The sequence below is a fragment of the Solenopsis invicta genome, chromosome 4, assembly GCF_016802725.1.
Source record: "Solenopsis invicta isolate M01_SB chromosome 4, UNIL_Sinv_3.0, whole genome shotgun sequence".
Taxonomy (NCBI): Eukaryota; Metazoa; Arthropoda; class Insecta; order Hymenoptera; family Formicidae; genus Solenopsis; species Solenopsis invicta.
This window is the reverse complement of record NC_052667.1, coordinates 20,477,227-20,494,546: the sequence shown is the minus strand read 5'-3', so window position 1 is coordinate 20,494,546 and position 17,320 is coordinate 20,477,227. Positions and strand designations below refer to the sequence as shown.

At 29.6% G+C, this 17,320-nt stretch overlaps 1 protein-coding gene and 1 non-coding gene across 8 annotated transcripts; both read right to left on the bottom strand.

The window, feature by feature from the left end:
- Positions 1-1,647: 1,647 nt before the first annotated feature.
- LOC113004584 lies at positions 1,648-6,901 on the bottom strand. The gene is made up of 4 exons (XR_005574609.1): positions 5,980-6,901; positions 4,579-4,639; positions 3,656-3,890; positions 1,648-3,127 (listed from the first exon to the last, which is right to left on the bottom strand). It is a non-coding gene; the product is annotated as an uncharacterized LOC113004584 (transcript).
- On the bottom strand, positions 1,912-16,566 carry LOC105202550 (alpha-tocopherol transfer protein-like). Of its 7 annotated transcripts, XR_005574674.1 has the most exons (7): positions 15,778-16,566; positions 14,727-15,074; positions 13,006-13,369; positions 8,382-8,627; positions 3,968-4,060; positions 3,640-3,890; positions 1,912-3,133 (listed from the first exon to the last, which is right to left on the bottom strand). XR_005574674.1 is itself a non-coding variant. In XM_039448720.1 (5 exons), exons 2-4 carry the CDS (start codon positions 15,008-15,010, stop codon positions 8,403-8,405), a joined length of 873 nt encoding a protein of 290 aa, XP_039304654.1. In that variant the 5' UTR covers positions 15,011-15,074; positions 15,778-16,566; the 3' UTR covers positions 7,073-7,836; positions 8,382-8,402. The 7 variants fall into 7 exon arrangements, 6 of the variants coding, with proteins under 6 accessions (XP_039304654.1, XP_039304652.1, XP_039304653.1 ...); XM_039448720.1 differs by lacking the exons at positions 1,912-3,133; positions 3,640-3,890; positions 3,968-4,060 and adding an exon at positions 7,073-7,836; XM_039448718.1 differs by lacking the exons at positions 1,912-3,133; positions 3,640-3,890; positions 3,968-4,060 and adding an exon at positions 7,073-7,850 and having other exon boundaries at positions 15,778-16,565.
- Positions 16,567-17,320: the final 754 nt, after the last annotated feature.

Here is a 17,320-nt window from a genome sequence, read left to right as displayed (position 1 = left end):
TATAATATAAATATTAAATAAATGTTAAATGAACATTAAATAAACATTTTTCCAAATCATTATTTTAAATGAGTAATTAATGAAATGTAAATGTTAAATAAACGTTAAATAAATATTAAGTTAATATTTTTTTAAATCATTATTTTAAATATTTAATTAATGTTAAATAAATATTTATAAAGTTTTTAATAAATATTATTGTTATAATGAATTGTACAATAAATAATTAATAGTAAATAAATATTAAAAAAGCATTTAAAAAATATTGTATACTGATTGGGATATATTATTTGATATAATCACAAAACACAACTTTAATAAATAATCTTATATTTTATAACATTCTCCCTACTTTTAATCATATTTTTTAAAAATTTTATGCTTCATTACTTTTAATTTATATGATCCCGCATTGTAGAATTTTTTGAGATATTTTGCTGTATTTTTTTTCTTCATTAAATAAATAAAATTGTTCGATTATCGATTACTTTAATTGTTTACAATTAAGTAAAGTTTAAATTAATCATATTACACTAATTGACTCGAAATTCTCGAGTCTACTGTTGAGGTTATAAGATTTATATAGGTATAATACTTGAGTTCGCTGATTTTATAGTTTAACAGATTCAATGGAATATTTGGTCTGATCCGTTTAGCTCAATGTATGCAATGTTCTTATTGGAGAATTCATAGGAAATATCACGGAAACAATCGATTCATAAATAAGCGTTAGCTTGAGCATTGCTTTGCGAAGACGATCTTATATCAAATAAGCACAACTTGAGCAAGAACTTCTTCGCCAAGGTCGCTTCAAGTCATGACTATGAAATATACTACTATTGAGACGATCTTATTCGAATAAGACGATTTTCGCCAAGACGATCTTAAGTGCTGACTTGAGACTCGACTATGAATACCGGCCATAGAACGTAGAATTGTCACTGCATCGAGCAACAGTAGCTGCGTTCAGCAAACTCAGTAGTTGAGTGAGCGCTCACTGCTATTAGTATTCTTTTAGGTCTAACTAATTACCAATCACATTAAAGCTGCGTTCAAAAACATCAGTTGAGTACCATCATATATATAATATCATTTTATCCTTGTTGTTTACCGATTGTTAAATAAAGATAAAATGATACACGACGCCATTCGGATGATGTTTGCAAATGCTATCTAAATTGGCAAATGAGTTTGAAATATATAAAGTAACTATAAAAATAACTTATTAATTTAGTTACTAGTTACACAAATAATGTAACCAAGTTAAGTTTATAGTTACAGTCGAAAAAAAGTAACGAAGTTAAGTTACAGTTACCAAAAAAAGGTAACTCTAACTGTAACTTCGTTACAAGTAACGAGTTACTTCCCATCCCTGATTAGAATTATCATATAAGATTTTCCTTCATGTGATGATTTAGTGCAAAAAATTCTTCTGTTTGACCAACTTAGCAAAAACAAAAAAGTGTGTGATGCACTTTGTTCTCTTCAGTCAATACATGCGACACTCACTTTCTTTCTTTTCGAATATTTCCTATTTGACACAAACAATCGGAAATGGCTGTTTGGCTGAATCCCAGCTCTCAGGTTGTTTCGCAAGTTCTTAGTTTGTCAATTCATTTAAATTATGAGAATAGCTACACCGGTTTGTTTTTTTAGTTTGTGCTGTATTTATTTAATAATTTCTGCAACTCGTTTAATTCGACAGCTTCAATATTTTTTAATGAGATGTTGAATGAATGGAATATCTTTGGTTATAGCTATCATTAACAAAACAATCTCTGACTTATACGATTATGTCATTTGCCCTACCATGTCACATTGATCATTAACATCAATAAGCCTGTTCTTTTTAGCTGAACTTCTTGCACGGATTATCTTTTCACTTTTTTCGTGATGGAGAGAAAAAGAGAATTCAGTTAAAAAAAACATCTAATATTTCTAAATTACAAAAGAATAGAAAAATATTTCAATTCAATTTGAAATGACGCTCCGGATGCAAAACTTAAAGCTAAGAACTTTCTTCTTCTACTACTACTACTACTACTACTACTACTACTATTACTACTATTACTACATCTACGAAATTATAATTCTGCACGTATGATTCTTTTGATTTCGCACAATTTTGTCATGCTTAATTCCTTTTCCTTTATCAAACGTTGTAACGACATTATTTTAGCGTCTATAAAGGCAATTTTGTCTTTCCTTGGTCCTCGTTTCCTCTTAACATCACGCGGCGATGAGTTTACAAAGTTTTGTATAAGGCACCATGGACGTTGTTTATTCATTAACGTGATCAAATCTATGCTGATTGACGAAGATCACAGTATCTGATTCTCATTGATAGGCATTTTCATTGTGAATGCATGACCCTCCGTGACTCTCTTCAAACAGAATGTGCGTTGATTTTTAGAAGCAAAAGAGAACACTATATAACTGTTTTTAGGCAGCTTGTTTGATATATTTAAATCGAGATAGCGATACTTAAACAACTTAGACACTTCAATATGAGGATTTATCTGCAGTTTTTGTTTGCTAGCGTACAGATTTATCCTCTTTAATTTGTCTTGCTCATCCGATAAAGTTTCGTACAGCGCATTCAATTCTTGTACTTTGGCACAAATTTTCTCCATAATAATATCCGTTTTTTGAAACATCCCATGATGAAGAACGATATTGTTGTCGGTTAACAAAGAGTTGTCCAAATCTTCGAGAGAAATCTCGATCAATTCTTTCTCTTGTGATAAACTTAGAATCACATTCGGTTTATAATACTGCAAACACGTAAATATTCTTTCCTCCACTTTCACTTCTTGAATTGCATCAACAAATAGCTCCTTTTTTACATAATGTATCCTGAATTGATCGCAGTATACCAGCCACAAAACTTTCTCCGTACATAAACTGAAACTGGCGCAAAGCGTTCTGTCTCTTATGTTTTCTTTAAGGTATATCTTCTCAAAAACTAGTCCATATCTCGGTTCGGATCTATCACCTCCATCATGTACAAAAATTACCACGTTTGCGTGTTCCGTGAGAAGCAGTAAACCTGCCACTTTGTCTCGCCTCTTCACAGGAAGAATGTCCACGATAGTGCTATCGTTGGTATGAATCAATTGTACGCAGGGTTGAACTATTTAAAAAAATTAAAAGTTAAATAAAGTTAAAAGTTAGTAACTTTTAGCTTAACTTAAATAAATTACTTTTAATTAATTAGTTATTTTTAAAACACATAAACTTCAACTTTTTAATTTTGTTCCTAAGTTAAAAATTTAAATACATAAAAGAAAAAAAGTATATTCTCAAAAACAATATTTTATTTGTTACATCATGTAAACTTAATTTACAGATAAATTTATTTCATGATCCATATAATTATTTTGTTATTTCGAATAATCTAATTTTTAAAAATTATGACATTTTAATTCGATATAAATAATACTTTTTAAAATTAACTTGTAACTTAATTTAATGTAATGTTTCTAATATAACTAAATTAATTTTATAAGTCATAAACTTTAACTTGAGTTAGTTACTATATATATATATATATATATATGTATATATATATATATATATATATATATATATATACATATATATATATATATACATATATATATATATATACATACTTACCCTCTGATATCATCATCATCATCGATATACCTCAACGTGTACAGTTTTCTATGATGCGCAACAACACAAAGACTTCCCTTGATCTCCCAGCCAGCGGCAAACCGGCTGAGAAGTTGCGACTCCGTGTTCGTCAAACTCAGAGAAAAGGTGCACACTGCTTCGCTCGCATTCGGTGCAAGAGGAAAGAGCAGTGTGGATGACTTGACCTGCTTGTCATCAAAGTAAACTCCATTATTCTTGGCGATGAGCACCTGAAAAGCGTTTATGAATAAAATATAAATAATCTACTATGTAATCTAATAATCTGATATGTAAACTATATTTTTACGTTTATGTTAATTCTCAGTGGTCGCATTGAGTTCGTGTCCAGGTTACATTAACCCAGTGCGAGCAAGTCGTCAGAAAATCGCAATTTTAAAAACTGAAAAGTAGAAATGTGTAATTAAATTATTTGAGATTTGTTAAAAAATTTGCTAAAATACAAAAATGCATGCTATATTTACCATGAACAATATTGTAATATTGTAATATTTTTTTTAATAAACTATTTTTCTATCCAACCTTGAGAATATTTTATCAGAAAATAATAAAACATAATGAATAGGGGAGACCGGGGCAAATTGTTAGACGAGGTAATTCGATAATTGGAAATATCTTTTTATGGGTACATATTAAAAATTTACTTTAAACACTGTAAACACGTCCTAATGTAACGATGTTGCTATCAAAGTTTTGTTGGCAACAGTGTCATATTGAAGTCGTAGTAATGAAAAATGTGTTTTGCGACAGTCGAAGTAATTTCTGATAGTCAGCATTTCTTTGAAATTTAAGTAAGATAATAAGGTTTTTTTGAAAACTTTGAATCGTGTCCAGTTGAACGTATTTGAAACATTTCGTGTTTACTTTTTGTTGTGTGATGTCTATTTTTGTCGATCATACGCAACAATGCGCACCGTTGATGTTGGGGCTATTTGTAATATCGAGCACCGGAACTAGAATCCTATATAAAGAGAGAAGCGACATTGATGTCCAAGGCTCTGATTGGTAATCTGATTGATACTTGATTGGCTAAGCGAGCAGCCATATTGTGACCACAGCTGTTTGCAGAATGATACGAATGGTGTTTGATAACGTTAGAGCGGTCTCAAAATGACGGTGGAGGACTCAATTGGATACTGAAGGTTTTGGTGGAGGTTCGATGTCGCTTCTCTCTAACCCTAACCCTTCGGCTGTGTTACAAACGTCTGCGCTACGCAGAGTTAAACATTAAAGTAAAGTTCTTCATAGATTTAGTTCAAACTTGATAATATTGTGTCTTTTAGTACATAGAACATGAATATGAATATAAAATCGTCGCTCTTAAGCTGGTAAAAAATTATAAAGCGTTAAAGATTGACACTTGTGAGGTTAGGAAATCTGTCACACCGATGACACAAAAGAACATGCAAACGTGTATGTTTGCATTTGTTTTTTGTATACCTACATACTTTTTTAAATAAAAGAAAGTCTTAACAACAGCTTTTTTACAGACTTTCAACTTAAAATACAAATTTCGGAATATTCCCGGACGAGTTACGAATTACCCCGGGCTTGGGGCTATTCTTAATTCTTGACACTGGTCGACATTTTTATATGTACTTTAAAGCAAGTACATTTGCATGTTCTATTTATCGGCATTGTGAAGGAGAAAATTCAACCTTTCATACCGGCTCATGTTTTTTTTTTTTTTTTTTTAAATTAATATAGGACTCAGGAGACACAAAAAAAAAGGTCTAACGATTTGCCCCGGTCTCCTTTATTATGCATTTTCTTTTTGTAACCCACCATTTTTTAATGTCATTTTCAATTTATATCAAGATTATTATAATTATTGTAAATTATTAATATTTACCGTTTATTAGAATAACGGTAAGCACTTTATCTTATTTATTTCTATCAAAATTCAAAGATTTTCAGCCAATATGATTAGTTTCAGTAAAATAGAAAAATCATTTTTACTTCACAAAAAACATTTTTGGAACGAATCATAAAAACGTCTTTGGTTTCATAAATTTCAACTCATTAATTATTGCTTTATCATTAACAAAATCTTTTTTTATTTATTTTTTTTAACAAAAATACATTTTTAAAAAATCCGTTTTTTCAGATTTGTTTTGATTACTTTTTATTTGTAAAATATTTTTTGTTGTACTTTTCTAATTTTTGCATCAAAAAATTCTTTTCAACCTTTAAACAACTGATTTTTAAAAAAAATTGGAAAAAATTCGTGTAAACATAACGTAAGCAATACGTAAATAATCTATGTAGACATAATTTTGAAATGTACGACACAACTCTAACCTGAAAGAATTCACCCCCATATCCAAGGCGTTTTTGCTCAACAGGGCAAACTCGCCGGTTCGCGACAGTTTGTAGATGCCCTGCGGCGCGCATATCAGGAAGGCTCGGCTATCGAAGAATTGCACCTTCCTGACAGGTGCCGGCGTCGACAGAATCCGCAGTGGCGTCGAATTGCTGTCTTTCGTATAGGGAAATATCACAAGCTTATCAGCGTCCCAATAAAAGCATGTCTCCACGCCGTAAAAGTCGCACACAGCGAAGTGCTTCGGTGCGATCTCTTCTTTGTCGATCGCGATATTCATCCTTTTATGTATAATTTCCTCTGTTACACCTGTCTTCACACTGACATGTCTGCGATAAACAATATAGTTGTTTCTTCTTCTTTTTAAATAGTCTTTGGATTTCTGAATCAACGAATCCAATCACGGACTTCTATTCCTAATGATTTCTATTGCCAGAGAGGAATCTGAGACTCCTGAGAAGCGCTACGCCGGCCACCGGCCTTTTTTCTACTTCTACTTCTTCTTGTTCTTCTTCTTCTTCTTAACGTTTATTGGCACTCGTTCCCACGCCAACAAACCGGGAACGATATAGCCATCCTTCAAAATCAGTTTAGAAATTCAAAGGACAGAGACAATGACGTTCCCGGCGGCCGATTGTGATGCAATCGACAGATACAAAAATATAAGCAACGGGCAAACATGTCCGAACTCGTAAGCGGCCCCAAACCCCAAACGGACTGCCTGACGGGCTAGTGGGCTAAACTGGACTGCCTTGGACTCATGGACTCAGTGGTACTCAGTGGTCTTTGGACTTGAGTTGGACTGCCTTTTTCTTACATTTTTCTATAACACTTCAAACTTCGAAACTCCCGTACACTAGTGACGCACAGTCTTCTGGACAGAATGGGAACTAAATGTCACATTCATTTTGCGACCCGTCGTTAAAAACAGTGTCTCGTGAAATGGATGTGGGTTGTTGTCCGTACTAACATCTATTTTGCTGTCGATAAAATCTGTTGTGTGTTGCGCCGCGCGTGTGCTGCATCCACAACAGGGCTTTAGATGTGCACAAATGATTAATTACGTCTACGTTCGCATAATTTTTCATTTATTATAGTCTGAATTATTTTGATTAACATTATTTATATGGGGAGCTGATTTGTGTGCACTCCTTTGAGTTCTGAATGTCCGACACCCGCATAGCAACAAATCAAAGAATTTTTGACATTTAATGCTTTCGAGATTTCAATTGTCAAACCTGCCGCTTTCTCGGATAACAATTACCGAGGAATATAAAAAAGTCGTAAAAGCAAATATTGCACGTGGATGTATTAATGAATAAAGTGGTGCACACGGCCCTCGATGGGACAAAGGGAATCATAGATAAAAATAGTATAAATAGGTGCATCTTCTAGCGGAGAGAGTAGTCTAGTCTTCATTCCTCGTCCGAATCGTAGTTCCGTGGCATCTTGCATGCCCGAGTTCTGCGACTCTCGGATCCGCGGCCTTTAAACTCGTACGCGGCGCAAGTCTCGGTCGAGAGGAAAAAGTGTCAGTTGAAACGTCCCTGGTTGGGATCTGCAGACCATCGTGCATCGCACTCGGAAAACCTCCGACCGGACCTACCATCTCCCGCCGAGTGCAGCCTAGTTTGAAGCCCTGCGGCTCCGAGAGAATCACATTCACCTACATCGACACTCACACTACAAGCTACAAGCTACAAGTAAGTCCTGAATCAACCGTTTGCTTCGCTCTTGTTTTTTGAACACCCTTTCTCTCTCTTTAGTGCGAAAGACTCTCTTCTAAGGCCGGACGTAACAGCTTCAAGTTCTTCAATGTTGTAAAGGAAATGGCGCTGCGGTCAGTAATCTTAAGATAATTAAATAAAGGCCGTATTACACTTGTGGAATAAAATACACATCATATCTCAATCAATATCTGTATAAATCACGTCGTGACGATTCAACGTAATTCTCATGCACTTTTATCTGCCAATATATGGTACAACTATTACGTAAAACATTACAATAAAGTTCAAAGTACAAAGTAATATTACAAGAAGTAGTTGCATGAGAATATATAATTAGCTATAATAATATTCGTATGTATAAATCATTAGATATAAATCATATAAAGTTATAAATCATTATTATTCTACGTCGTTTTTTTTAAAATTACTCTCCACACTGAACAAAACGCTTACAGACTTGCTTTTGCACAGAGAAAAATAATTTTGTTATCTTGACAAGACATATATAATGATTGTATTTTAATGAAACCAAACAAAATTTCTGATTATAATAGAATTCGAGAATTTATAATCCAAATATTTGATCAATTTCACCACAATCTGATAATTCCTACAAGATTTCTAATTCGTCTATTTTTTAACAGACATACCTTGTTAAATCTATTAGATTTCTAAGTAATGCAACAAGACTGTTTTCTCGGTGTGTTAATTCTCAACGCTTCATTAACGCGTCCAGTTGTTTCATCCAGCAGGAACCATTCACGATAGTCCTCGAGTAGCTTTATTTGATTATCAGCTAATTCTTGTATAAAACCTCCTTTTCCACCCAACTCATTCGGTAGCGCATCTAACGGTATGTATTTAGAAAGGCTTTCCAACGATGAATGAACATGTACCTAGAATTAAGAGATAAATAAATTTAAAACAATTTATCTGAATAGTAAATAGATCAGTAGCTTTAAAAATTGTAATTTTTTAAATTGAAATTTTAATATGCTATAAGCTCATGCACACAGTGTACTTTATCACAAGGATGTCCAACGGATATCATAATTTGGATATTGCAATAATCATGAAATATACTCGAATGATCTCAGTTCAACAGATAATGGGATGTACAAATGTCCGTATATATTTAAAAAAAAGAAATGAAATATAAAAAATTTTTTAAAATCAAGGAAACATGACTCTAAAAGTACTTTATAAATTAATATAGCTGTTTATACGTGTTTTTTAAGTGCTGCAAAAAACTGAGACCATAAATCTTATAGAGTATATTTTAAATAAAATGAAAAGCCTTAAAGACACAACTACGGATAGTAACAAAACTGAAAGTAAATAATAAATGTAATATTGATTTTTATTATGTTTTATCTTAATTCTAACTGCCTTTTAAACATCTTACATGTCCTCCTTTTGCATGTCTCAATCGATTATATACTTTTTTATTCAGTCAACTTTTTATATCAATCAATTATATACTTTTTATATTTAGTTCTTCACATGACGTGTTACATGCAAGAAATAATCTGCCGATCCCTTACGGAAAAAAACTTGTGGCACTATTAAAATGACAACTATTAGTACGCACTACATTAATAATAATTTTGCGCACTGTTAGAATTCGCATTAGTAGTGTAAATTAATACTATTGATACAGTGTGCGCTAATAATATGGAAAAAAACTTGTGTCATTTTTTAAGTAACTATTGAATAATTAACTAGTGCGGCTATTGAATAATTAATTAGTGCGGCTCATCCAAATCGCGACTCCGGTGAACGTTGCTTGACCTCCATAATCGCTGTGAACTGATCTTTCATGATAAGTTGTGAATACTTTGTGCTGATATGTATATATAACTGATAGATCAGGTCAATATATACGCTATCAAAAAAATGAAATATGTATTGTATTATATAATTAAAGCGTATTATTTATATTTAACATACCTATATGAAATTATAATTTTTTATTATTTTCACAAATGCGGAATAGCATCTGGAATAACTTTTGTTATTTGTTTAAATAAGAATGCATTTAAAAAATATATGTCAATATAATACAATAATTAAATTAAATATGAAAAATTTATATTAAAAAAACATTTAAAAAATATTGTCTGCTTATTAGGATGTAGATTAAGGTTTCTTTATTCATGAACCTATTTCGTCTATAAGTTCATATATGATTACATATTCTTAATTAAAATTAATGCTTAATTAAAATTAAAATTAAAATTAACAATGCGTGATAAATAATATATTTATTAGTATATCTATTAACATAATTTAACGTTAAATTAATTTAACGTTAAATTAATTTAATGTTAATAAACTACACAATAGTTTATAATTGTGTAGTGGAAACTATTTATTACTGGTGTTATGGTACTTATTGCAGTAGTGATGAATGCTTAAATGCTATTACCGTTAAATAGATACTATTAGCATTCTATTAGTTACTATTGGCATTCTAATAGTTTTTTTTCGTATGGAATATTATACAATTATATGATATTTGGTACTATGGAAAGTTAAAGGTATACAATATGTTTGATTATGATAAGATCTTTGTTCCTTATTTTGTTGATAGAATGTAATTACTTAAATATCATGTTAGTAATGATTCTTTTTGTATAGTGAAATTACGATTAATTCCTATAAGTCTTTCCGTTCTGGAAATCTATTAACTTTTGTTCGTATTTTTCACATACAGATGAGTTTTCGAATTTATTAAATAATAATAAAATCTTCTGGATTTTGTTTCGTACACTGCCGAAAGAAACTCATTGAATAAATTTTAGATTGATAACAATTTAATTTTTATTGTTAATATACGATTGATTGTTATTCGTTAAATAAAAATAGATGTTATTTAACAATAAATGTCAATTCGTTATTTTACCATTTCGTTAAATACAATAGATAGAATATGATAAGAATGATAAAATAGCTCTTTATCGTACGTTTTCTATTGAATATAAATCTTATAAAACATGATAAAATATGATAGAATTTGTATTAAATAACTCGAGATCGTCCATGATACAGATTATACAAAACGATATAAATTGATAGAAATTCTACCGTTTTCAATTGTTCTCCATCAACTTTTTTCTCAGGAATTATACTTCAAATGTAATATATAATTGTACATGATCGTTTCTGAAACTAATATATTTTGTTATATTTAATCTCTGCAAATGGTTTTTAATCCACATTTTCCAATTTTAGGTATGTGTAATATTCGTAAATATGCAATATTCGAAAAAAACTTTGTATCGAATACAAATCCATAGGTAATTCTGTGCAGAAATGCCGTACAGAAAATTTCTATTGTCCAGCTTATTCGCATAAATTCTTTTAGAATCAGCAAATAAGAAATTAACGGTAAAGACGAGTAGAACTGTAAAACATCTTCAGTTATTTACTGAGAAACTACTGTAGCCAAAAATTTTTTATTAAAAATTTTTCATTTTAAATAGTATATGCACGACAAATTCTGTTTTTAAAACAACCTATATATAGAAAACTATGCATATCAATTAATTTCAAATTAAATACTATGCAACAGATAGCATAGAATTGAAATAGAATATCTACTGTGTTATTGATGTAAAAAACAGATTTGATTGAAACCGGTTAAATATGCTACAATTTGTATTTTTACACTTTCGCGATGACCAATAGACCTGTTAGAGAACGATACATTCACATAGATATCCTATCAATCTTAATCGTTTCTTATCGTACTTTTTTATGAGGAATAAATACCAAGATTCGCCGCAAGCTATTACAAGACCGACATTAGCTGTTCTTATATTTACATATCATTGGTCCAAGTCTCACTACATCATATGTTTTATTTTAAATGTGTTTTATAGAAAAGATCACGTTCTACATATATTTTAAATATGTTTTATAGAAAAGATCACGTTCTACATATATGTACATAATATAAATGTAGGTGAACAAATAACACTATGTAATTAATTTTAAAATAATAATTGCTACTTAATGTTACAATAATATTGTGTTTTTCTTGTATGTATAACTTATGTTATATTTAAGTTATGTTTACATTAATAAAATGCTTTCAATCTGATGTATTGTAGCATTTGATATACAAAATACATATAGGTCTTAATAAACAAACGGTAATACGAAACATTATTATAAAAAATAAATAAATTATTACTCAAATAAATGATTTAACTCAATCACGTAGTGTTATTTATTCAGTAACATATATGTCATCCTGTAAAAGTAAAACGCTTGCTTTTTTCATAGAATTTAAATAAAAATATCTTTCTTATTCTGCAAACCCACTTCCACCAATTTTTATTATAATGTTATGCATAAAAAGGTCTTACTAAAGTGCAAATTTTAGTTTTATTCTGTTAAATAACAACTTGTTAGATTGCTATATCAATAACGTGTTTTTTTTAACAATACAGTTAATTGCATTATTACTCCTAATCCTACTTATTATTTAGAATTGTTTATTATATTATTTAAATAATTGTGTGTGACATAACAAAATTATTTGATTGCTACGTTACACTATACCTAACATTGTTGTGAATAAATGCATTTTATAGAAATTAAAAATGCAGATATTACTGCTAAATAATTACATTTAACTTCTAAATACTGCACTGGGAGACCCTGTACGAAATTTCGATCGCTTACTATGTAAATAAAATAGAAAATAGAAAGTTTGGATTAGGAGAGATTAGGAGAGATTAGGAGAGATAGTTTAAAGTCTTCACTATCAATCCCGACGTTGATCAAGTTCAAAGTTCAACTATAGAATTCAAACGGTTACGGAAATAAAGCCTTTTTGTCATCATATTTTTTTTGTTCCTTGTAATTATTTCATAATTATAATTTTTAAAAAACTTCCAATTCCATAATTTTTCCTAAAGGTGGCACTTTTAGTTTTAAAACACCATATCATAAAGTCTTTAAAAATTTTTTGTTAATATAATTTTAAAAAATCTTTTACAAACTTTTCATTTTTGCTTAAAAATTCTTCCCTAATATTACAACTTCATAATAGATCATTTTTCTGCAATGTCATTTATTCAGTTAAATTTCTGAGATTTTGACTTTGTGACTTTAAAAACAAATTTGTTGAAAAATATTGATTGAAACCATTGCAAAATTATAACTTCTTAAAGTTGCATGGACCTCCCAAATCCGTATGTTATGTTTCTACCTGGCACCGCATGTACTGTGTTCAAATGTTATTAATCGGTTTGTTATATTTACCATGTCTATCAGCTCTTTCTTCAACAAAGGTCTAAAAATATTTATGAGCAATTCCAAGGCAGGTGGTGCGTTTATAATATGGATTTCCTTTAAACGCATCGGTACTGCTTCTTGGATGTAAAAAGAATTTTTCTTGGCTGCCGACAGATTCATTCGCGTGACATGACCGAATGACAATTTACCAACATCGATGATATTGACATAACCGTTGTTTATACCGTGCGTCAGAAACAATACATCCATTAACATAAAGAAATATTTGGTGACGTCATTGTAATTATAATGAGAAGGATCGGCATCCAGAATTGTTCCATATATCATTGTGTAGCCATCCTTCGTTACTCCATTTAAGGGAAAACGGGTCCTTTTTAAATCAAATCAATTTGTCTTGATTTATTAATATATTAGTATACAGGATGTTCATTAATGGTTGTCTCCACGTTTTACCATAAAAGATAACTTACTGACTTCAGTCCATATAAATTACATGGAGTGCAGTCGATAAGTCATGGTTAAGGCACGCTCTTATGGTAAAACGTGGAGACAACCATTAATGAACACCCTGTATATCAAAGTATTACCAAAAATATTTTACATTTTACTTCAAAAAATTTACAATTAAATGTTAGTATATTTATATGTTTTGTATAATTTATTTTCTGCATAGATCTTAAAATATTTAATATTTTAAATATCATAAAGTACCATTTACATAAGGTAACAGTATCTAATATAACCTAGTACCCAATATGGCTTATTTACTGTTTATAAATAGTTACGTATATAGAATTATATATAAATGAATTAAAAATAACACTAAAGCAATTAAAGTTTAATAATATCAATTTTTTAATTCATAATAACTTTGTGCATTGGTTGGCATGTGTTAGCCGGATAATTAAGAGATGTAAAGCTAGTATTTTAATAATTAATTTTAAGTTCTTATACGTATTGTATAACTTCCGATTTTCAATTATTTATAAAGCGCTCTCAAAAGAATGCCGAAACGTATATATATATTAGTACAAAATTACATTTTCAAAAAAAGGCGCCAAGTGTGTGTCTGTACTCTTTAAATTTAATTCAACCTAAATTTATTTCTTCAAAAAAAAAATATATGAAATCTTTAAATCGCGCCAATTATAAAGAGAATATATTGATGTTTGAAATAACTGCTGCACTACTTTTAACAAATAAAATCCAAGTGATAGTATCTTTATTTTTTAATAAAACTCAAGTGATGGTAGCTAAGAATTAAAGAGGAAAAAAAATATAAAATTTTATTAAAATAAAAAATTTTAAACTATAAAAACTTGGCGCAAACTCTGCGTAATAATTTTATTTTGATTAATTATAATTGTTTTATAATTTAAAAAATAGTATAACCTCGATATTTTCTTATTAGTATATTCATTTTACTATTAGAATATTCTACAGAATCGACTTATACAAAAGGATAATTTTGCGACATCCTGTATACACATAAATAATAACAACTTCGGCTACACTAATAGTAAGTGTACAATGATGCATTATTAAAGCTGCTGCGTATTAATATAATCAAAATGTAAACGTCTCATCACATATATTTACATTGTCTTTTGCACGACGCGACAGCTTTAATATACAATACATGTACTAGTGTGTCCAATCGAATTTGTTATAAGTTATATTATGCTATAATATATTCGTTCATTAATATTATTCATAAAATAGCTCACATAATTTTAAAAGCTTGTCGTAATTCCTTGTTCCCGAGCGGATCTCGATTGGAAAAAAATTCTGGTACATGCGTTCTAATCGTATAATAATTTTCTATTGTGTTTTTTGTTTGTTCCATTTGATAATAATTGCTGTGAAGAAACAAGGCGAGAAAACTATCCTCAATTTTTGGCAAGTGCGGTTGTTTCTCGCACCATTCTTTCAGTGATTGTATATCCGATAGTTTCAATTCAGAACTTTTTTCCATTTCCTCTTCTAATGTGATTCTTTTTATTAGTGACATTGAAACTTAGTTTGAATTACAATAAAAATGTATTTTACTATATCTGATTGTGTTCGAGAAATATCTAGAAGAAAAATATTTAGAAAAAATTGATTACAATTTAATTCTTACTATTTTAAATTTATAATATTAGTCCAATAATTGAAAAAGAAAATTAATTAGTTGTTGTTTACAAAATAAGAAATTTTTTATATAAATAATTTTCATAAAAACTTATTTTCTGAACAATAATTAATAAAAAATTATTCATGTAAAACAGAATTAGTATATGATAGCTAATTTATACTCAATCCAATTTTGGAACATTTTAATTATATGTCTTAATCAAAAATTAAATAAAAGCCTGTTACTGATTATCATGTTGTAATTATAATATATCACTTATTACTTAAAAAAAACTTAAACATAAAGCAATATGAAAAATGCTAAATAAATCTCTTTTCATGCTAATTTTATGAACATCGAAATCATTAAAAAAAATGATTATTTAAGAAGTTTAAGAAGTAATGTATTTAATTTTTAAAATTTTGCGTGTTGTTATGTCTTTCTATTTATAATATACAATACAAATATTTAAAAAAATAACACTTTCACATTAAAAAGAAAATATTTTCTATCTTTGACATAAATATGATGATTATTATTAAATGCACACATGGTTCATATATATTAACGTACCTGAATTGAAGTACAACTCATAAATATTAACAAATTTAATACCTATTAGAGATTATTTTAATTTTTATTATTGAAAAACACTTTCTTACCTTTTCAACACTTATCTTCCGCACATTAATGCAATATTCTTAAAGCTAATGAAGATGTACTATACAGTCTAGAAACTTATTGAACACTGCTGTAACCGGTTTTCTACTGCAGAAGCAAATTTGAATTGTATTATAAGTCAAATTTTAATTAGAGTGGGGCAGGAAATTACGTGTTACGTGTAACTTCTATGAGCACTAGCTACATGATGATAATACATATATGCGCGTCAAAGTTATAGCCAGTGTTGCCGATTTCAAGATCAGAGTCAGGCGAGAGTGAAGTGGATGACGCACACAATGGCCGAGTTAAAGAGCATGATGTGGGTGATATGTCATTTCATTCTTGTTGATCACCGAACATTAAACAAGGATAAAATAATACATGCGCATCATACGTTCCACGAGACTCAGCCATTGACAACACACGTGAGTGCATGCACTCGCACCTGCGAGCCAATGCGAACGTACACTTACTGCGTTATCAATGCGCATTCAGCAGAACAAGTAACTTAGTAACAGTCGAACGTGATTTGCTTTTACTTTTTTTGCAATCTTTTTTAAATTTAGAACCGATAAGTCAACACTGAAGGTTCATTCGTGTCGCATGCTCCAATGTAGACCAGAGAGCACTTAGATTATTTGAATCACTTTTGGAGCACGTTAGAGTGAGTTGAAATATGTTGGAGCGAACAAATCTCGAGATTCAGTGGAAAGTCTAATAGATGATGTAAAACTGTCCGCTGAATGCGGCCAATGTTTGCGTCATTCCCTCTACTTGACTCTCGCTTAACTCTGATCTTGAAACTGGCAACACTGGTTACAGCGCTACCTTGTGGCTAATAAACAACTGAAAAAATGTACGTATACATGAAACAAACCATTATTAAATGAACAGACAATCTTTTTCTAACTGTTTTTTTAATGTGATTATTTTTCAATAGTTGTACATTGTACAGTTTCATTGTAAAAATATTTATTTTATGTTAATTAAATATTTATCTTACATTAATTATTTGTTTGAGATAATAAACATTTAATTTTAACATTTACTTACAATAAGAATTGTTTTGCTAAAATATTTTCTTCCCAAGTATTTTTATTCCCAAGTAAGTATTATATTTCTCCAGTTCCAGTAATATCTATCAAATTATACATTTTTTAATATAAAGTTTCCTTTAAATAATATTTTTTTATTATAAAAATTATTTAAAAACAAAAACACTTTAAATATATAACGAAATAGAAAAATAAAATATCTAATAATTGATACCCAATGAGAAATGATAAGTTGAAAAGACGTTTATTCGACGTCTATGTCGTTGATGGTTGATATTATAAGTTGAAAAGACGTCTATTCAATGTCAATGGTTGATATTAATAAGTATTTCAACTACTTTTCAACCACTCGAAAATTTCTTTTCTATTAGATGTAGTTTCGCAAATATATAATTAACAAAAATAATTAACGTCACTATTTTCTTTTCTTATGTAAATAACATAAAGTTGAAAATTATTGGGTCATACAAGACGCTTTTTAGACGTT

Excerpts from the sequence above, each read along its gene's own strand:
- LOC105202550 (XM_039448720.1), bottom strand. The coding sequence starts at position 15,010 with ATGTCACTAATAAAAAGAATCACATTAGAAGAGGAAATGGAAAAAAGT. Across the intron at positions 13,370-14,726 it reads CGACAAGCTTTTAAAATTAT|GACCCGTTTTCCCTTAAATG; the intron begins GTGAGCTATTTT and ends TGATTTAAAAAG. Across the intron at positions 8,628-13,005 it reads AGAAAGAGCTGATAGACATG|GTACATGTTCATTCATCGTT; the intron begins GTAAATATAACA and ends TCTTAATTCTAG.